This window comes from Glycine max, chromosome 3 (genome assembly GCF_000004515.6).
Source record: "Glycine max cultivar Williams 82 chromosome 3, Glycine_max_v4.0, whole genome shotgun sequence".
Classification (NCBI taxonomy): domain Eukaryota; kingdom Viridiplantae; phylum Streptophyta; class Magnoliopsida; order Fabales; family Fabaceae; genus Glycine; species Glycine max.
The window spans coordinates 3010920-3026097 of record NC_016090.4 but is presented as its reverse complement, the minus strand read 5'-3'; the positions used below and the strand labels follow the sequence as shown (position 1 = coordinate 3026097).

Here is a 15178-nt window from a genome sequence, read left to right as displayed (position 1 = left end):
TTGGTAAAAAGATCGTCCCTTTCCGTAGAAAAACGTTGTCTGCACTCTCCAGTGCTTCATCTTCTCTGACAATGGTACTTTCTCTCTCTACATTAGGGTTTTCTTCAGCACTTTCGCGCCTAAACTTCTTCCCAAAGCCACCACCTTCTCTTTTCTCCGCACTCACCACTTTCCGCAGAAACCAACTTCCACTCAAATCGTCGCTCGCCGCATCGAAACGTGACGGCGATGTTGTCGTTTTGGGCATCGAAACCAGCTGCGACGATACCGCCGCTGCTGTCGTAAGTAATCTTGCCTTCGCTTTTTTTCATTCTTTCTTATTTTTTTGCGTTTGATGGTTTGGTTTGTCGTTTAATTTCTTTTGTGTGTGCTGTATAGGTGAGAAGTGACGGTGAAATTCTCAGCCAAGTAGTGTCTTCTCAGGTACGGTGTCGTATTGTATGTGCTGAATTTGCTTTCGTGGTTTTTCTCAGTCAAGTGTGAAAAAATTGTGGATTTTGGTGAAATTGATGCTGAATTATTCCCATTACCTGTTTTGAGTGGGGAATATTAATTGATGATTCGTTTGTGCGAGTTTGGATTGGTTAAATGAAGATAATATTTCAAGTTTGCAGTTTCCTGAATAGAGGTTTTGAAAGAGATGAAAACGATTACTTTTACAAAAAACTAAATAAATTGAAACAAACTTGAGTTTAAAAGTTGCAATTAGTATGATATATTTTTTTAGTTCTTGTTTCCTCAACACCAATTTTGTGTGTGCATGCGTGAGCTTTTGCCTTTATTAAGAAATTAATTCAAATACCTGAAACTTTATATATACTATGTTTTAAAATTAGAAAGTTTTTTTAACTAAGGAAATTTCAAAGTGGCAGTTGGTCAGAGATATCAGATGGGTGGGTGAGACTTTCTTTGAATGTGGTAATGCTATATGCATATCCCAGGCCAGAAAAAGAACATAGAAGGGGCATTCTAGGGAAGCATAATAAGATATAATAATGTGACAAAGTAAAAGCAAAAACCAAGTAAGCAAATTGCACAGGTAATTTTCTTTGTTGTTTGGTTAAAATGATTTTGATGCTTCTGAAAAGTTTTATTGATCATTTTGAGATGTGTGGGAAGAGGGTGTCAATCTGTTGTGAATTGTGATTACACTTTCTGTGTAATGATTAATCACTAATGATCTGAGTCACGTATTTTTTTATTAAGCACTTGATTTCATTGAACATGAAAATGCTTATGTTCTATTGGATGCCTTTTAGAAATATTGTTGTTTTCACTTGTTTCTTCATGAACTCAATAATGTTTGCTGAGCAAAAAAAAAAAAAAAATAATGTTAAATGTTTAATCACTTTTGTATTGGAATTGAAAACTACAGCATTTAATCTTATAAAATCTTTACAATGGGTGTAATGCATAAAAATGATCTTCCAAACATTTGATGTAATCTTTTACTGTTGTACATGTGCTCATCAGGAAAGAATATCACCTTATATTTTCCATAAAATGAAAAGTTTAAAATTTAAATAAAGAAAATAATTAGATGTCTTTAGTGTTAATTTGTTCATACATCTATAATTAGGCAGTGGTAATGATTCCTGCTACTAATAATGGATAGATCACAACCCATTGGTAGCTTCTTTCCCTTTATCCTAAAAAAATTATAAGCTTTATTCTTATTAGCCACTTGATTTTATATTCGTCATCTTTCAGCTACCTAACATACCTCTTTTTTCTTTCTAACTATGTAACTTCTCCAAATTAAGGCAGACCTGCTTGCGAAATATGGAGGTGTTGCTCCAAAAATGGCAGAAGAAGCTCACTCAAAAGTTATAGACCAGGTACATCATTCCTGTCCTTTTCTTTATATATCCCAGCTAGAACACATTTTGTATAGGTAGGTCAGGGCACGCAAGGTATGTCTTGAGTATTATTTGTTCACATACTAGTTTTTGGAACCTTTCCACGAAGTGGCCGCATACATCCATTGTAGTTCCCTTCTGTAAACTTTATTTATTTATCTGCATTCAACTATTTATTTATAAATATTGCATTGCGTATAATGCACTTCAATGCTATAAATCTTTGTAGTTCCTAGTGCTTGTCTAGGTTGCTGGTGGAATATTCCTTCAAACATAACCCTGGTGGAATGTAAGTAACTTCTGAGTTACATTGGGTGCCGTAGAATGATGTTTGGAGGGTGCCACCAGATTCTCAAATCGATTTCTAATTTGGCTTCTTATACTTTTTTCTTTGACTCTCTTTCTCTCTCTATCCCTTTCTAGAGTATTATTGGTTTGGGCTTAACCTTTTTTCTTATTCATTATAGGTTGTGCAAGAAGCCCTTGATAAAGCTTATCTGACCGAGAAGGATCTTACTGCTGTTGCTGTTACTATTGGTCCTGGTTTGAGTCTCTGCCTTCGTGGTAATGCATGAAGTCAAGAAACTTTAAGAATAGGCTTGCAAATTGTTTGAGTGAGAACACTGATCATCTTTGATCGTTATATTTAGAAGAATGAATACATTTTGTATTTAGAAGAATAATAATAAAAGATAAATATTACAGTCATAATTCATCTTGTCTTTCTTCTGCTTTTGAGGAATTATTGGTGTTAATTATGTATATCTTCCGTCTTTGTCTTTGTCTTGCTCAATGCAGTGGGGGTGCAGAAAGCCCGGAAAATTGCTGGCGGATTTAATTTACCAATTATTGGCATACATCACATGGAAGCTCATGCTCTGGTTGCCAGGTAAAGTTATAGTTCTTTACTGAATATGTTAATCTTCTACTAATAGATGGATGTGGAGGCATGCTATCAACAATTGAAATGGCTATGTATAGTCTGTTATTTCCTATTTTTAAAAACAGAAAAGCAATAAAAACTTGTTTGATAATAGTTGATTTGGAAAACTGTTTTCAAAACTAATATCTCTTAGTTTTTAAAACCAGAAAATCAAAATATCTCTTAAGTTGTTTTTGTTTTGTATTTTTAGTTTTCTATTACTCACGTCTTCTCTTATACTTTAACTTCTATTTTTTGAAAATTATTTATAGAATAGATTTTAAAACAGAAAAACAAAACTCAATCAAAGTATCAAACACACCTTTAGTTTCTTTTTATTGTTTTCTTCTACAATTTCTCTGCACCCTTTAGTGTTCCATAAGAAATTATTTTTTTTGTTGTGAGTCATAGTTATCTTTTTGTTATAGGTTAATTGAGAAAGATTTGCAGTTTCCATTCATGGCCCTACTTATTTCAGGTATCATTCCTAGTTTTGGGTTTTAGTTTTGTTAGTCAAGAAGCACTCATGCTGGAATTTTTCTTCCTCACACCTGATCTATCTTTATTCCTTGGATCATAAAATCATTGTTTCTTGTTTCTAGTTCTTTTTTCATGTTTTAAAGAATTTGGAATTTATAGCATGCTTGGGTAATAAGATCCATGTGGTATAAATAAATTAAGCCAGGTCAATTTTTGACGGTTTTGAAATTTGAATGAGTAGTATGCAGCTTGATACATCAGGAAAGTTTGATGATGTACAAAGAAATGTACAAAACTAACATATTTCACAAGGTAATGCCATTTATAAGAATGTGCTTTAGATATTCCATGTGCATGTATATTTGTGATGTATGTTAGATATATGTGGTAGCATATCATGTATATATGGTAGAATCAATCAGGAACAATCTTAGGAACACATTCTCTGAACTCATGCTCTTCATCTCTCTCTCTCTTTTTCTCTGCTTACTTTTATTCTCTCTCTTTCTCTCTGTCTTGTTCCCACTTTCCTACATTTTCTCATATATGCTTTGTTTCTTGCACTCACATGTCACCCTTCCAGACACTTTCCTAAATTTGGGCACATAATTGTGATAAATGTCATTTATGTAGAGGTGATTCTTGTGGTGTAGTTTCTGAACAGTCCAGTGTATTGCAAACTTGTGATTTGATACAGCCACTGCTGACTATATATTTTTCAGGTACAAATACACTAGGCTAACTTGTGGGAATTGTATTTATAGGGGGACACAATTTACTCGTTCTTGCTCGTGATCTTGGGCAGTACATACAACTTGGAACTACGATAGATGATGCTATCGGTGAGGCATATGACAAGACAGCAAAATGGCTCGGACTGGATTTGAGGAGAAGTGGTGGTCCTGCTATTGAGAAGCTTGCTATGGAGGGTAATGCTGAATCAGTCAAGTTTTCTGTAAGTTAGCTGCACAATATTATATTCCTCTCCCTTCCCCTAGCCCGTGATTGTTGCCTTAGGTTGAATATCTATCCTTTTCTGACATTGCCATGGCAGATGTTGTGCTTCTAGTGGAGATTTAAGTTTATTACCTTGTCATTCTAGATTCCAATGAAGCAGCACAAAGACTGCAATTTTTCCTATGCTGGTCTAAAAACCCAAGTACGTCTGGCAATTGAGTCCAAAAAGATGTAAGTAAATATTTGAAGTTGTTTGTTAATAGATTTGTTATTTTTAAAAATAAATATACGGAACAATGCTGTATCCTGATGGATAACCTGATGTAATATTTATTCCATATCCTATTAGCTTTCTCTAATGTAGTTGTTAGCAGCACAAATTTAATTTAATATAAAAACATTCTGAATTGAAGAAATGTCTGGTTGCCACATTCTGTATGGTATTATCTTTTTTCCCTCTCATTCACATCATTTCTTTTTTTTTGCTCAGCAAAAGTAGAAGTAATATTAGATGAGTACCAGAGGTACTAAGCTTACAAATAGTGATGTCAAGCACTAGGTTCCAGATCAGACTTGCTGCAGTCTTGATAGGAACCCAAGCCTGAAATCAGAATTACATAATTTGAACAAAACTGTAACATGATACTCCTACTCTAACTCATAAAAGCTAATCGAAGATTGGTCGACCAATGGTTGAAGCTTGTCTCAAAATCCTTCTCTAAGTTACGAAGCCAAGTCCATAATAAAAAGAGTGCATCATCCATGATTTTGTTAGCATTGAATAAGTCGTTGGAAAAGATAATGTTGTTCCGCTGCTGCCAAATAAACCATGTCAACGCTAGCCACCAACACTTCCACCTGTTGACCTTTACAGCCTCAGCCACCCCAAATATATGTTGAAGGAAATTATGTTTTGGGTTTTGCGGGAGAGGACCCACGCAATTCACCCAAGACATCGATTCCCACCACAGCGGACTGATTTTGCTGCAATGAAAAAACACATGACCTGTATTCTCCTCTAGATTACTGCAAAACACGCAACTCCTATCATTTAATTCCACCTGTCGTCTTCTGTGAAGGTTTGCCCTTGTAGGTAGTCGATCTCTAAGTAACCTCCAAGCGAAAGCTAATACTTTATTTGGTGCCTTTGTCTTCCATAGTTCCTCAAAAGCTGACAGCTCTGCCCCTTCTGCTGCAATCTCCCTCATCATGATGTAAGCACTTCTTGCGGAATAATGGCCACTAGGATCTGCCACCCACAACCACTCATCTTTTCTGTCTGGCTGAATTTGCTTGCTGTCCACATCGTTTAGAAAAGCGACAGCCATGCCTAACTCATTATCAAACAACGGTCTCCTCCAACTAAGCTCCCATTTCCATCCTATATCCTTACAAGCCCCCATCTGCTGAATGGTGTGATTTTGCTGACTAGAAATGAGGTACAACCTGGGATACTTTGCTGCTAATGATCTGTCTTCACCTATCCATTGATCCTCCCAAAACTTAATATGGTCACCACATCCAACCCTCCACTCTATACTCCTCGATAATGGCTCGCCATACTCCGGATGCTGTAATACCCTTTTTAAATCCCTCCACCAAATAGATTCATTGTTGGTTGTTGGTGCATCGCCCAAGCTCCTCCACCCGCCATATTTGGATTCCAAAACCCTGGCCAAAAGTGCTCCTTGCTGCTGAAATAGACTCCACTTCCATTTTGCAAGTAGTGCAATATTGAAAGTGTTTATATCCTTGATCCCCAACCCCCCTTTCTCCTTTGGAAGGCACACGGTGTCCCATTTGACCCAGGCTATCTTGTGATGATCTGCATCACCTCCCCATAAGAATTTTCTCTGTAAGCAAACCAGCTTGTCTATCACCTTTTTAGGAACAATTGAGGTAATTGGTTGCTTCAAGTTTCCACTGTTCTGACATACCAAATGCTCCAAAACTACTTTTTACAAAATTGATTTTGAGTCCCGATACAAGTTCGAAAGCCCTCAAGATTGCTTTGATGTTCATCATGGTAGCCTCCCCGAAGAATATTGTGTCATCTGCGTATTGGAGGAAGCTAATGTCCACATTGTTTGAACCCACTGGAAATCCCCTGTATAAATTACTCCCCACAGCTGTTCTTACTAGCCCATTTAAAGCTTCAGCGACGATATTAAATAACAAGGGTGCTAGTGGATCCCCTTGCCTTAGTCCTCTCTGTGGGATGAACTCCTGCGTGGGACTGCCATTCACCAGTATTGAAATAGAAGCAGACTTTAAGCATCCATCAATCCATCGAATCCATTTGTCATCGAATCCCATCCTTCTTAACATATACAGTAGAAAATTCCATGATACTGAGTCATAGGCCTTCTCATAATCGACTTTAAAAACAATGCAAGGCTTTTGGCCTTTCCTTGCTTCATCGACTACCTCGTTTGTTATCACCGCACTATGAAGCAAATGCCTTCCTTCGATGAATGCGGATTGTCTTTCATCAATGATGGAAGGCATAACCTTCATCAGACGATTGGCCAGTATCTTTGCCACTATCTTATAGATGCACCCTATCAGTGAAATAGGCCTGTAATCATTCAGAAGTTGTGGCTCCGGCACCTTCGGGAGGAGGGCTATAAATGATGCATTGGAACCTCTTGGAAAGCATTCGTTGACATGGAACTCATCTAAGAATCGGAGAACATCAGGTTTGATTAAATGCCAGAATCTTTTGATGAATTTAAAGTTAAGTCCATCTGGCCCTGGGCTTTTCTCGCTACCACATTCCCACACAGCGCTCTTCACCTCCTCTTCAGTAAAACGTGACAGTAACATCTCGTTTTGATGGTTGTCTATGGTGTGAAAGATTATGCTATCCAACCGAGGTCTGTGCTGGTCTGGTTCTTGAAACCGTTGCATAAAGAAAGATCTCACCTCCTCTTTCACCCGTGCCGGCTCTTCAGACCATGATCCATTAATCCACACTCCTCTTAGGCTATTATTTCTGCGACTAGCATTCATCATCAAATGAAAGTATCTTGTATTACAATCGCCTTCTTTGATCCATTTAGACCTTGCCTTCTGCCTTAGTAAAGACTCTTGTGATTGGGCCGCTCTCCACAAGTCTTCCTGAAGCTGCTTCCTTGTCATCATTTCATTAGGAGTCAGGTGTCTGTCGCCTGTGTTGGTCTCCAACTTGTTCAGCTCCTCCTCAATTTTCTTGTATCTCTTAAAAGTGTTACCGAACTGTTCCTTATTCCACGCTTTCAACTTTTGTTTCAGGCTTTTGATTTTTTCTTTCAACACATACCCACCCCAACCGCTTTGCTGATTAGAACTCCATGATTCTTGGACAATTTTCTTGAATGAATTATCCGAGAATCAACAATCTAAGATCCTAAAAGGTTTAGGATCCCAGTCAACGAATTTAGATCTAAGCAAAATTGGACAGTGATCAGAGAAATTTCTATCCAATGTGTGCTGGGTGCTTCCAGGCCATTTGGCTAACCACTCTGGTGACACCAGAAATCTGTCCAACTTGCTCTTAGCGGTGCCGTTTGGTCTAAACCATGTGAACTGTCTGCCCAACCATGGCACTTCCTCAACCTCTAACTCCTCAATCCATTCGTTAAACTCGCTCATGTTGCTTTCTCCTGACCCTCTATGACATATGCCCACTCTTTCTGATGATACTCTGATGTTATAAAATCTCCTAGAACACACCATAGCCCCTCTTGGCTTTGATATTTCAGCTGTTTCACATTGTCCCACAAAATTCTTTTATTCTGGATGTCACATGGTGAGTAGATGGTGATGATATGAATCAATTGCTGCTCCTGAAGCCACTCTCCTACTAACATTAAAAAACCTTGCCCAATGACCTTCCTTTATAACTTAAATCTTTTTTCACTCCACAGGCATAGAATCCCACCAGCTGAATTTGATGCCGCTTGAGCTTCCCATTTGACATCGGTGTTCCCCCACAGCGCTTGACACATGGATCTGTCTACAATCTCTTTTTTTGTCTCCTGAATACATAGCATATCTATGTGCTGTTTATTAACCATTCTTCTGATTGCTGGCCACTTAATCCCCCTCCCTAAACCTCTGACATTATATGTTATTATATTCATTGGACAATCCCCCTGCTTCCCAAGCTCTGTGCCTCTTTACGGTCTCTGTTCTCCATCTCCACTATTTTATTAATCGGCTCTGTTTGTGAAGAACCAGTAGTAACCCCCAGTGATTTTACCATCTCCCATATGTCTGCTGCCTCTTGGTTCAATAAGTGAGGCTCTGTCACTGCACACTCAGATTGTGTTGAGGAGTCCTCCGTATTGGCTATGTTTGTGTGATGTATTGTCCCACATTTGATTATGTTGTCACTCGGGACCTGCACTACATTTGGAGTGTTTGAAACTGAGTCCAGTTCTAAAGGTAATGGGATTCCAGGTGCAAGGCCCGAAATGGATTTCCTTTTGGACCACCTCTTCCGTGAATAAACTTGTGAATATAGCTGTAACTTGCTGGCTATTGGGCTAGGTGCTGGTTGTATATAGGAGGCCTTGGGGGTGTGGGTAGAAAAGCCCATAACTCCTTCTGAATTCCCCTTACAGTCACGTGTCTCATTTAAATTTGAGACTTGCCCCGTGCTTTCTTGTTGCTTCTTTTTTAAATTTCCTCTTTCAGACTCACTCACCAGCGTTACGTCAGCATTGAAGCTCCCGATCATTCACATCATTTCTAATATTTTATTATTGTAGATGTAGCCTTTACCTACAGGATAATTTGCATATTGCAAGAAGTATTATGTGATGCAGTAGTAAATTTAAATTGTGCAACATTGCAGACATCTTTTTAATTTTTATTATTACCTATTTATGAGTAACTGTATATGTGCAATTGCAGTGATGCCAAAATTCCAATTTCTTCAGCAAGTAATGGAGATCGACTGTCACGGGCTGATATTGCTGCTTCTTTTCAGGTTAGTTATACTTTTGTACATTTTGTAGATTACAAGAGTGTCTTCCCTTTCAAGTCTAGTTAATAAAGTTTAGTATCTCCCTGCTCTTGTTTAAAATTTCCTCATCTTCTCTTTCATTCACATTTAACCCATTTGTTTTAGCATGTGTCATATAACTACTATCTATTTCATTTTCTACATATCAAGCAGCGAATTGCTGTGTTACATCTTGAGGAGAGGTGTGAACGAGCAATACAGTGGGCATTGAAGATGGAGCCTTCCATAAGACACTTGGTAATTTGAAATCTAAATTACTGCCATGTCAAATAACATCAATACTCCTCCTATATATTAATTTCCATTGAAAAATCTAAATGTCATTCTATGTCTTGTTTGTTGCAGGTTGTCTCTGGTGGAGTTGCATCAAATCAATATGTCCGAGCCCGGCTTGATATGGTTGTGAAGAAGAATGGCCTGCAACTTGTATGCCCACCTCCTCGGCTCTGTACTGATAATGGTAATCATATATTCTTACCTTTGCTTTTAGTAGTGAAGGCAAACTCTATCAATACCGTGCTTCTTTGCAAACTTGACAGTCCAATGTCAGAACAAGTGAGGGTTGTATTAGACAACCAATATAAAAAAAATTGCCAATCTTTTATTACATCATATGGCTTGAGTGCAGTGTTAACTTCGCTACAACAGCTATATCGGTACTAGGATATATTGCAAAATTGGCAAGTGATGTCACTTTTTCTGGACACATGTGGATAAAGAAGTTTGTCCACAAGAATAAGATTGATGATTGAAATATTGAAATGCTAACAGTTAAATATATGGAAGTAGTTGACTGTATTATCAGAAGGAGTATTTACCCAGTGTGTCATCTAGCAACCAAGTGGGTTGGAGAAAAGGCTGAAGAGTTGGTCTATTAGACACTTCAAGATTTAAATAAGTTAATCCAAGCACATAAAAAAAGAACCAGTAACGTGGCTTTCTAACACTCCCCCTCATGCTGAAGGATACCATGTTAGAATGTGAGTTTTGACCTAATTGACCAAAAAAACTGACTTGTAAGGTGAGGATTAATTCCCACTTTTATACTTTATCTCGAGTCAATGTGGGACTTCAACACGCCCCTCTTTGCCCATGGCTACCTGCCACAACTAAGGTGAGATAGGGGTGAATTAAGGTGGCTTTCTAACAATAATGAAATAGTTCCTTCTTATTGATAGGGTACAAAAATTTACATGAATATAGTGTCTTGTGGTTGGGCTGTTTTAATGTTAGTTTTTACATTTTACCTTTCCCACTCAATATGAGGAAGAAGTGGACTTTAGGGGCTCTATGGTACTAATTAAGGGATCAAAACGTATCAGGTTATTTAGAAATCACATTTTCCCTTGAGAAGGAAACAGGTGCCAATCAAACTTGCACTGGTTCTGAAATTTCATTTACCCATATGTTAGGGCATTGACAAGATTTTCTTGTATAGATGAAATGTAATGCTCGTCCTTTTTCTCACATTCATTCTCCTTGATGCTCTTCATGAAGATAAAGAAAAAGAAATTCTCCATTTCTCAGTTGTAATAGGCTTCCAACCAGGGCCAACCTTCTCAGGAGAAATATTCACATCCAGGACACCCTATGCCCTCTTTGTGAATCTCATCAGGAGGAGGCTGGGCATTTGTTTTTCCACTGCAAGATGACAAGAGGAATGTGGGGGGAATCCATGAAATGGATCCGGGCTATTGGTGCTCTCTCAGCTGATCCGGCCAGTCATTTTATCCAATTCTGTAATGGTTTTGGTGCAGGGAGTAGGTACAGCAGGGTGTGTGGGTGGTGGATAGCCTTAACTCTTACCATTTGGCGACACAGGAATTCTTTGCTTTTCAAGGGGACCCCTTTTGATCCTCATAGAGTGATGGATGAGGCTCTATTCCTTGCCTGGTCTTGGTTAAAAGCTAGAGTCAAAGGTTTCACCACCCATTTTAATCACTGGTCTACCAATCTACAGGAGGCTTTTGGTTAATTTTGTTTTCCTTCTTGTTAGGGGACTGCTGGGTTTTATGTTTGTTGGGTTTTGCTTTTGGAAGGTGGCACCATAGGTGCCTTGTATTACTTTATTAAGTACCTCTGGTACTGATTACTTAATTTAATAATACTATTTTTGCCTTCCAAAAAAAAAAAAAAAAAAAAAAATATCTCAATTCTCTCATTTGTAGATCTTTTCGCAATCCAAATTAGTTGTTGAATGAATTTTCATTTCGTTTATCTATCTTTCTTGATCCATTGTTTAAAATACCAGATTAGGATGGTACTATTTTTTATGCAACATATCTTATTAGCTTGCTTTTGAACTGAATAGGTGTAATGATTGCTTGGACTGGTATTGAGCACTTCCGCATGGGAAGATATGACCCTCCTCCTCCTGCAGAAGAACCTGAAGACTTTGTGGTGTGTTTTCCTGAACATTGACAAATATATAGATCAAAGCATTTTTTATCAGCTGAATTTGCTTTCCCATTATGATTCTCTAGATGGATTTGAAAAATAACTTTATCTGAAAGAAAATTAAGGTTAATGCTTTTTACACAATCAATAACATCAATTGTAACCCAGGCCTTTAAAATAAATGTTTATGTCCATTTGCTTTCCTATCTACTCTCATGGGAAATACTGTTAAGATGTTTTTAACCTCTTCTAATTATTTTCTATATCCATATCCATTTCATTTTAACCTATTAGACAAATGTACTAGGCTACAGGATTTAGCAGACTTTTTCTCCATGTTCTTTGTTGATGTTATATGTTAGTAATGTAAAATTCAAACGACTTTAGTGCAACTTAGCATTGCTGAAGATTTGTTGGCTAACATGGAGTTTTTCTTCTCTAAATTTGAGTTAACCTGTGTTACATACAATGCCTATGTTTCACAAATCTGTAAATTTTGTTAAACTATGATTCATTTCAGTATGATATACGCCCAAGGTGGCCGCTGGGGGAAGAATATGCTGAAGGAAAAAGTGTAGCACGTTCGTTAAGAACAGCCCGCATTCATCCTTCTCTTACATCTATAATTCAAGCATCATTGCAACAATGACACTGCTTGAACTTCCATGTTGCTTCAGCCTCTCATGAAGATTTGCAGGGCAAGCCTCTCTCTTTTGGACTTATCTATGATTTGCCAAAATGACGTCTGGGCTGAATTTTCAAAAATACATGAAAAAGTGGGCTGAAGTTTGCTGTGGAAACTGACCATTGGCATCAAGCAGTAGCACGAGAAAATCCAGCAAAGCAATGTCACGGCAAGGAGAAACATTATAATGGTATGGTGGTTGGTAGAAGTGAAAAAAGGAGTGGGATGGGAAGAGATCAAAATTCATTGTGCTATTAACAAAAAATTTCAACTTAAGAGTAAAAGAAAAGAAAAGGCTAGGAAATTTTGTATTTATGTATTATTATTGACATATTTTGTCAATGGAATTGATTAACAAAATATTAGTTATTAATTGGCACAAATTGTAAAATATTTGTTATTATTGGCACAAATTTGATGGCCATTTAAAATAATAGATCTTACATGATTAAACAACTGTAATTATCTTTGTAATTAGTTTTCCCAGTTGTAGGATAACATTTATTGCATATTGACTATTTAATGCACAGATGTAGAAATCAAATGATATGAACACTATTTAATGTAGAATTCTTCACAAGAGAACACAATTTTTCACTTGCAAAATTTCTTAGTCTAATATGATATCAGTCTAAGTTGTTATCCTATCATAGTTTTGTCCAAAATTCTTAGCTTCTTGATTTTGTGAGACTATCTAGTTCTTACTCCTTGTTCCTTTTGTGATTTCTCTTGCGATTATTTTTTCCCTTAGCCTTATGTCTAGTAACAAGTATGATATCTCTTATTCATTTGCCTCAATGACAAGAATCATTTTGCCTAGCCATTCTAGTTCCAGATATTTGTTAAAGGTAAGAACCTTTGGGGTCATGTTGACAATAAGAATTCTACTCCTAAGAAAATCAACTAAATGAATATGCTACGTGAGAAGTCAAGGACACCCGAGTCATGACATAGATCATAGGCTCTCTTGATTCTCATATTGTTCTCAATTTACGCCCATTCAACACTGTAGCCAAGATGTGGGTCTATCTCAAGAAGATTTATAACCAGAATAATACTGCTAGAAGGTTTAAACTGGAACATGAAATTACTATATTTCAACAAAATAGTTTCTCAGTTTTTGAATTCTATTCTCAGTTCATAAATCGTTGGGCTGAATACACTGACATTGTCTATGAAGATTTGTCAAATGATGGTCAAATTACAGTGCAACAAGTTCATGAGACTACAAAAAGGGATCAATTTCTTGTGAAATTGAGATATGACTTTAAGGGTATTTGATCCAATCTCATGAATAGAGCTCCTGCCCCATCCTTGGATACATGCCTCAATGAGCTTCTTCGTGAAGAACAATGCTTCCTAACTCAAGCATCCATGGAACAACAAAAATTTGGCTCTTTTCTAGTTGCATATGCTACACAAGGAAAATTTAAACGTCGAGACCTGAGTGTTATCCAATGCTTATGTTGCAAAGAACTTGGACATTTTGGTTCACTTTATCCTAAAAAGTTTTGCAATCACTGCAAAAAAGATGACCATATCATTAAAGAATGTCCCACAAGATCACCAAGGAAAACTGAAACAACCTTTATTGTTGTGGTTGGTCCTTCTTCTGCTAGTGGTTCTGTGAATCAAAATGCTCTTGGCTCTACGCAACAATGACCCCTAAAATGGTCCAGCAAATGATAATTTATGCATTTTTTGCTTTAGGACTTTCATGTAAACCTTTCCTTCTTGTACTCTATGGTATTTTGATTCTGGTGCATCCAATCACATGATCAACACTGCTGAATCCCTTAAAAATGTCACAAGATATTCTAGTAACCTTTAAATTCATGTCGTTGATGGAAACAATCTACCAATCACAACTATTGGTGACATTTCCTCCTCTTTAACCAATTGATTTGTTTCCCTTGGTTTCACTAGTAATCTTATTTATGTTGGTCAACTAGTTGACAATGACTGCAAAGTTGCATTCTTAAAATTTGATTGTCTTGTGCTGGATCAACAATTAGGAAAGATGATTGCGAAGGGGCCTAAGGTCGAATATCTTTTTGAAAATTCTACCATTTCCAATTCATAAATAAAAAAGGTAAATAAGCCTTTTGATATGATTCATAGTGATCTATGGGGGATTAGACCAGTTATATCTCATGCTAAATACAAATACTTCATCACTTTTATTGATGACTATACTTGTTTCACTTGGGTCTATTTTTTGTGCTCTAAAGATGAAGCATTCTCTGTTTTCAAAAAATTTCATGCCTATGTTCGAATCCATTTTTTGTCCAAGATTAAAATTTGGCATTCTGACAACGGGTGGGAATATACATCTCATTTATTTCAGGAATTCTTGTAGACAAATGATATTTTATCTAAAAGGTTATGTCCTTCCACACCCCAATAGATTGGGGTAGCTGAAAGGAAAAAACGTCATCTTGTTGATAATATCTGTACCTTTTTGTTGGAATCTTTTGTGTCACATTGATTTTGTTGTGAGGCTCTCTACACTGTTGTTCACCTTATTAACTGCCTGCCTTCCCAATTATTAAACAATGATTCTCCTTTCTTCAGGTTATTTGGTCAAAATCAACTTATTTCAATCTACACACTTTTCGTTGTATTTGATATGTCCACCTTCCCTCGCAAGAATGCACTAAGCTCACAACTCAATCTTTTAAATGTGCTTTTCTTGGTTATTCTGCCCACAATAATGGGTTTGTGTGTTATGATCCTAATCTACATAGGATTCGAGTTTCTAGAAATGTCATCTTTCAAGAACATACATATTTTTTTCCAACTAACCAAGAGACTCCCTCTTCTACATCCACATCTATTGTGCCATTGTTTCCGAACAATTTTGTAGG

General features: G+C 37.0%; 1 protein-coding gene across 4 annotated transcripts; it reads left to right on the top strand.

Annotated features, from left to right (window-relative positions):
* Window positions 1–12773, top strand: LOC100784367 (probable tRNA N6-adenosine threonylcarbamoyltransferase, mitochondrial). Of its 4 annotated transcripts, none has more exons than XM_003521842.5 (13): window positions 1–281; window positions 379–423; window positions 1764–1838; window positions 2327–2423; window positions 2658–2748; window positions 3210–3259; window positions 4026–4216; window positions 4364–4449; window positions 9118–9193; window positions 9383–9466; window positions 9575–9689; window positions 11541–11629; window positions 12147–12773. In XM_003521842.5, the coding sequence occupies exons 1-13, from the start codon at window positions 72–74 to the stop codon at window positions 12273–12275; spliced, it is 1338 nt and encodes a 445-aa protein (XP_003521890.1). In that variant the 5' UTR covers window positions 1–71; the 3' UTR covers window positions 12276–12773. The 4 variants fall into 4 exon arrangements, with proteins under 4 accessions (XP_003521890.1, XP_040870405.1, XP_040870406.1 ...); XM_041014471.1 differs by having other exon boundaries at window positions 188–281; window positions 1768–1838; XM_041014472.1 differs by lacking the exon at window positions 1–281 and adding an exon at window positions 873–1039 and having other exon boundaries at window positions 406–423; window positions 1768–1838.
* Window positions 12774–15178: the final 2405 nt, after the last annotated feature.

Coding starts and splice junctions, on each gene's coding strand:
- LOC100784367 (XM_003521842.5), top strand. CDS start 72: ATGGTACTTTCTCTCTCTACATTAGGGTTTTCTTCAGCACTTTCGCGC. Junction 4,450..9,117: donor GCAATTGAGTCCAAAAAGAT/GTAAGTAAATAT, acceptor GTGCAATTGCAG/TGATGCCAAAATTCCAATTT. Junction 9,467..9,574: donor AGCCTTCCATAAGACACTTG/GTAATTTGAAAT, acceptor TGTTTGTTGCAG/GTTGTCTCTGGTGGAGTTGC.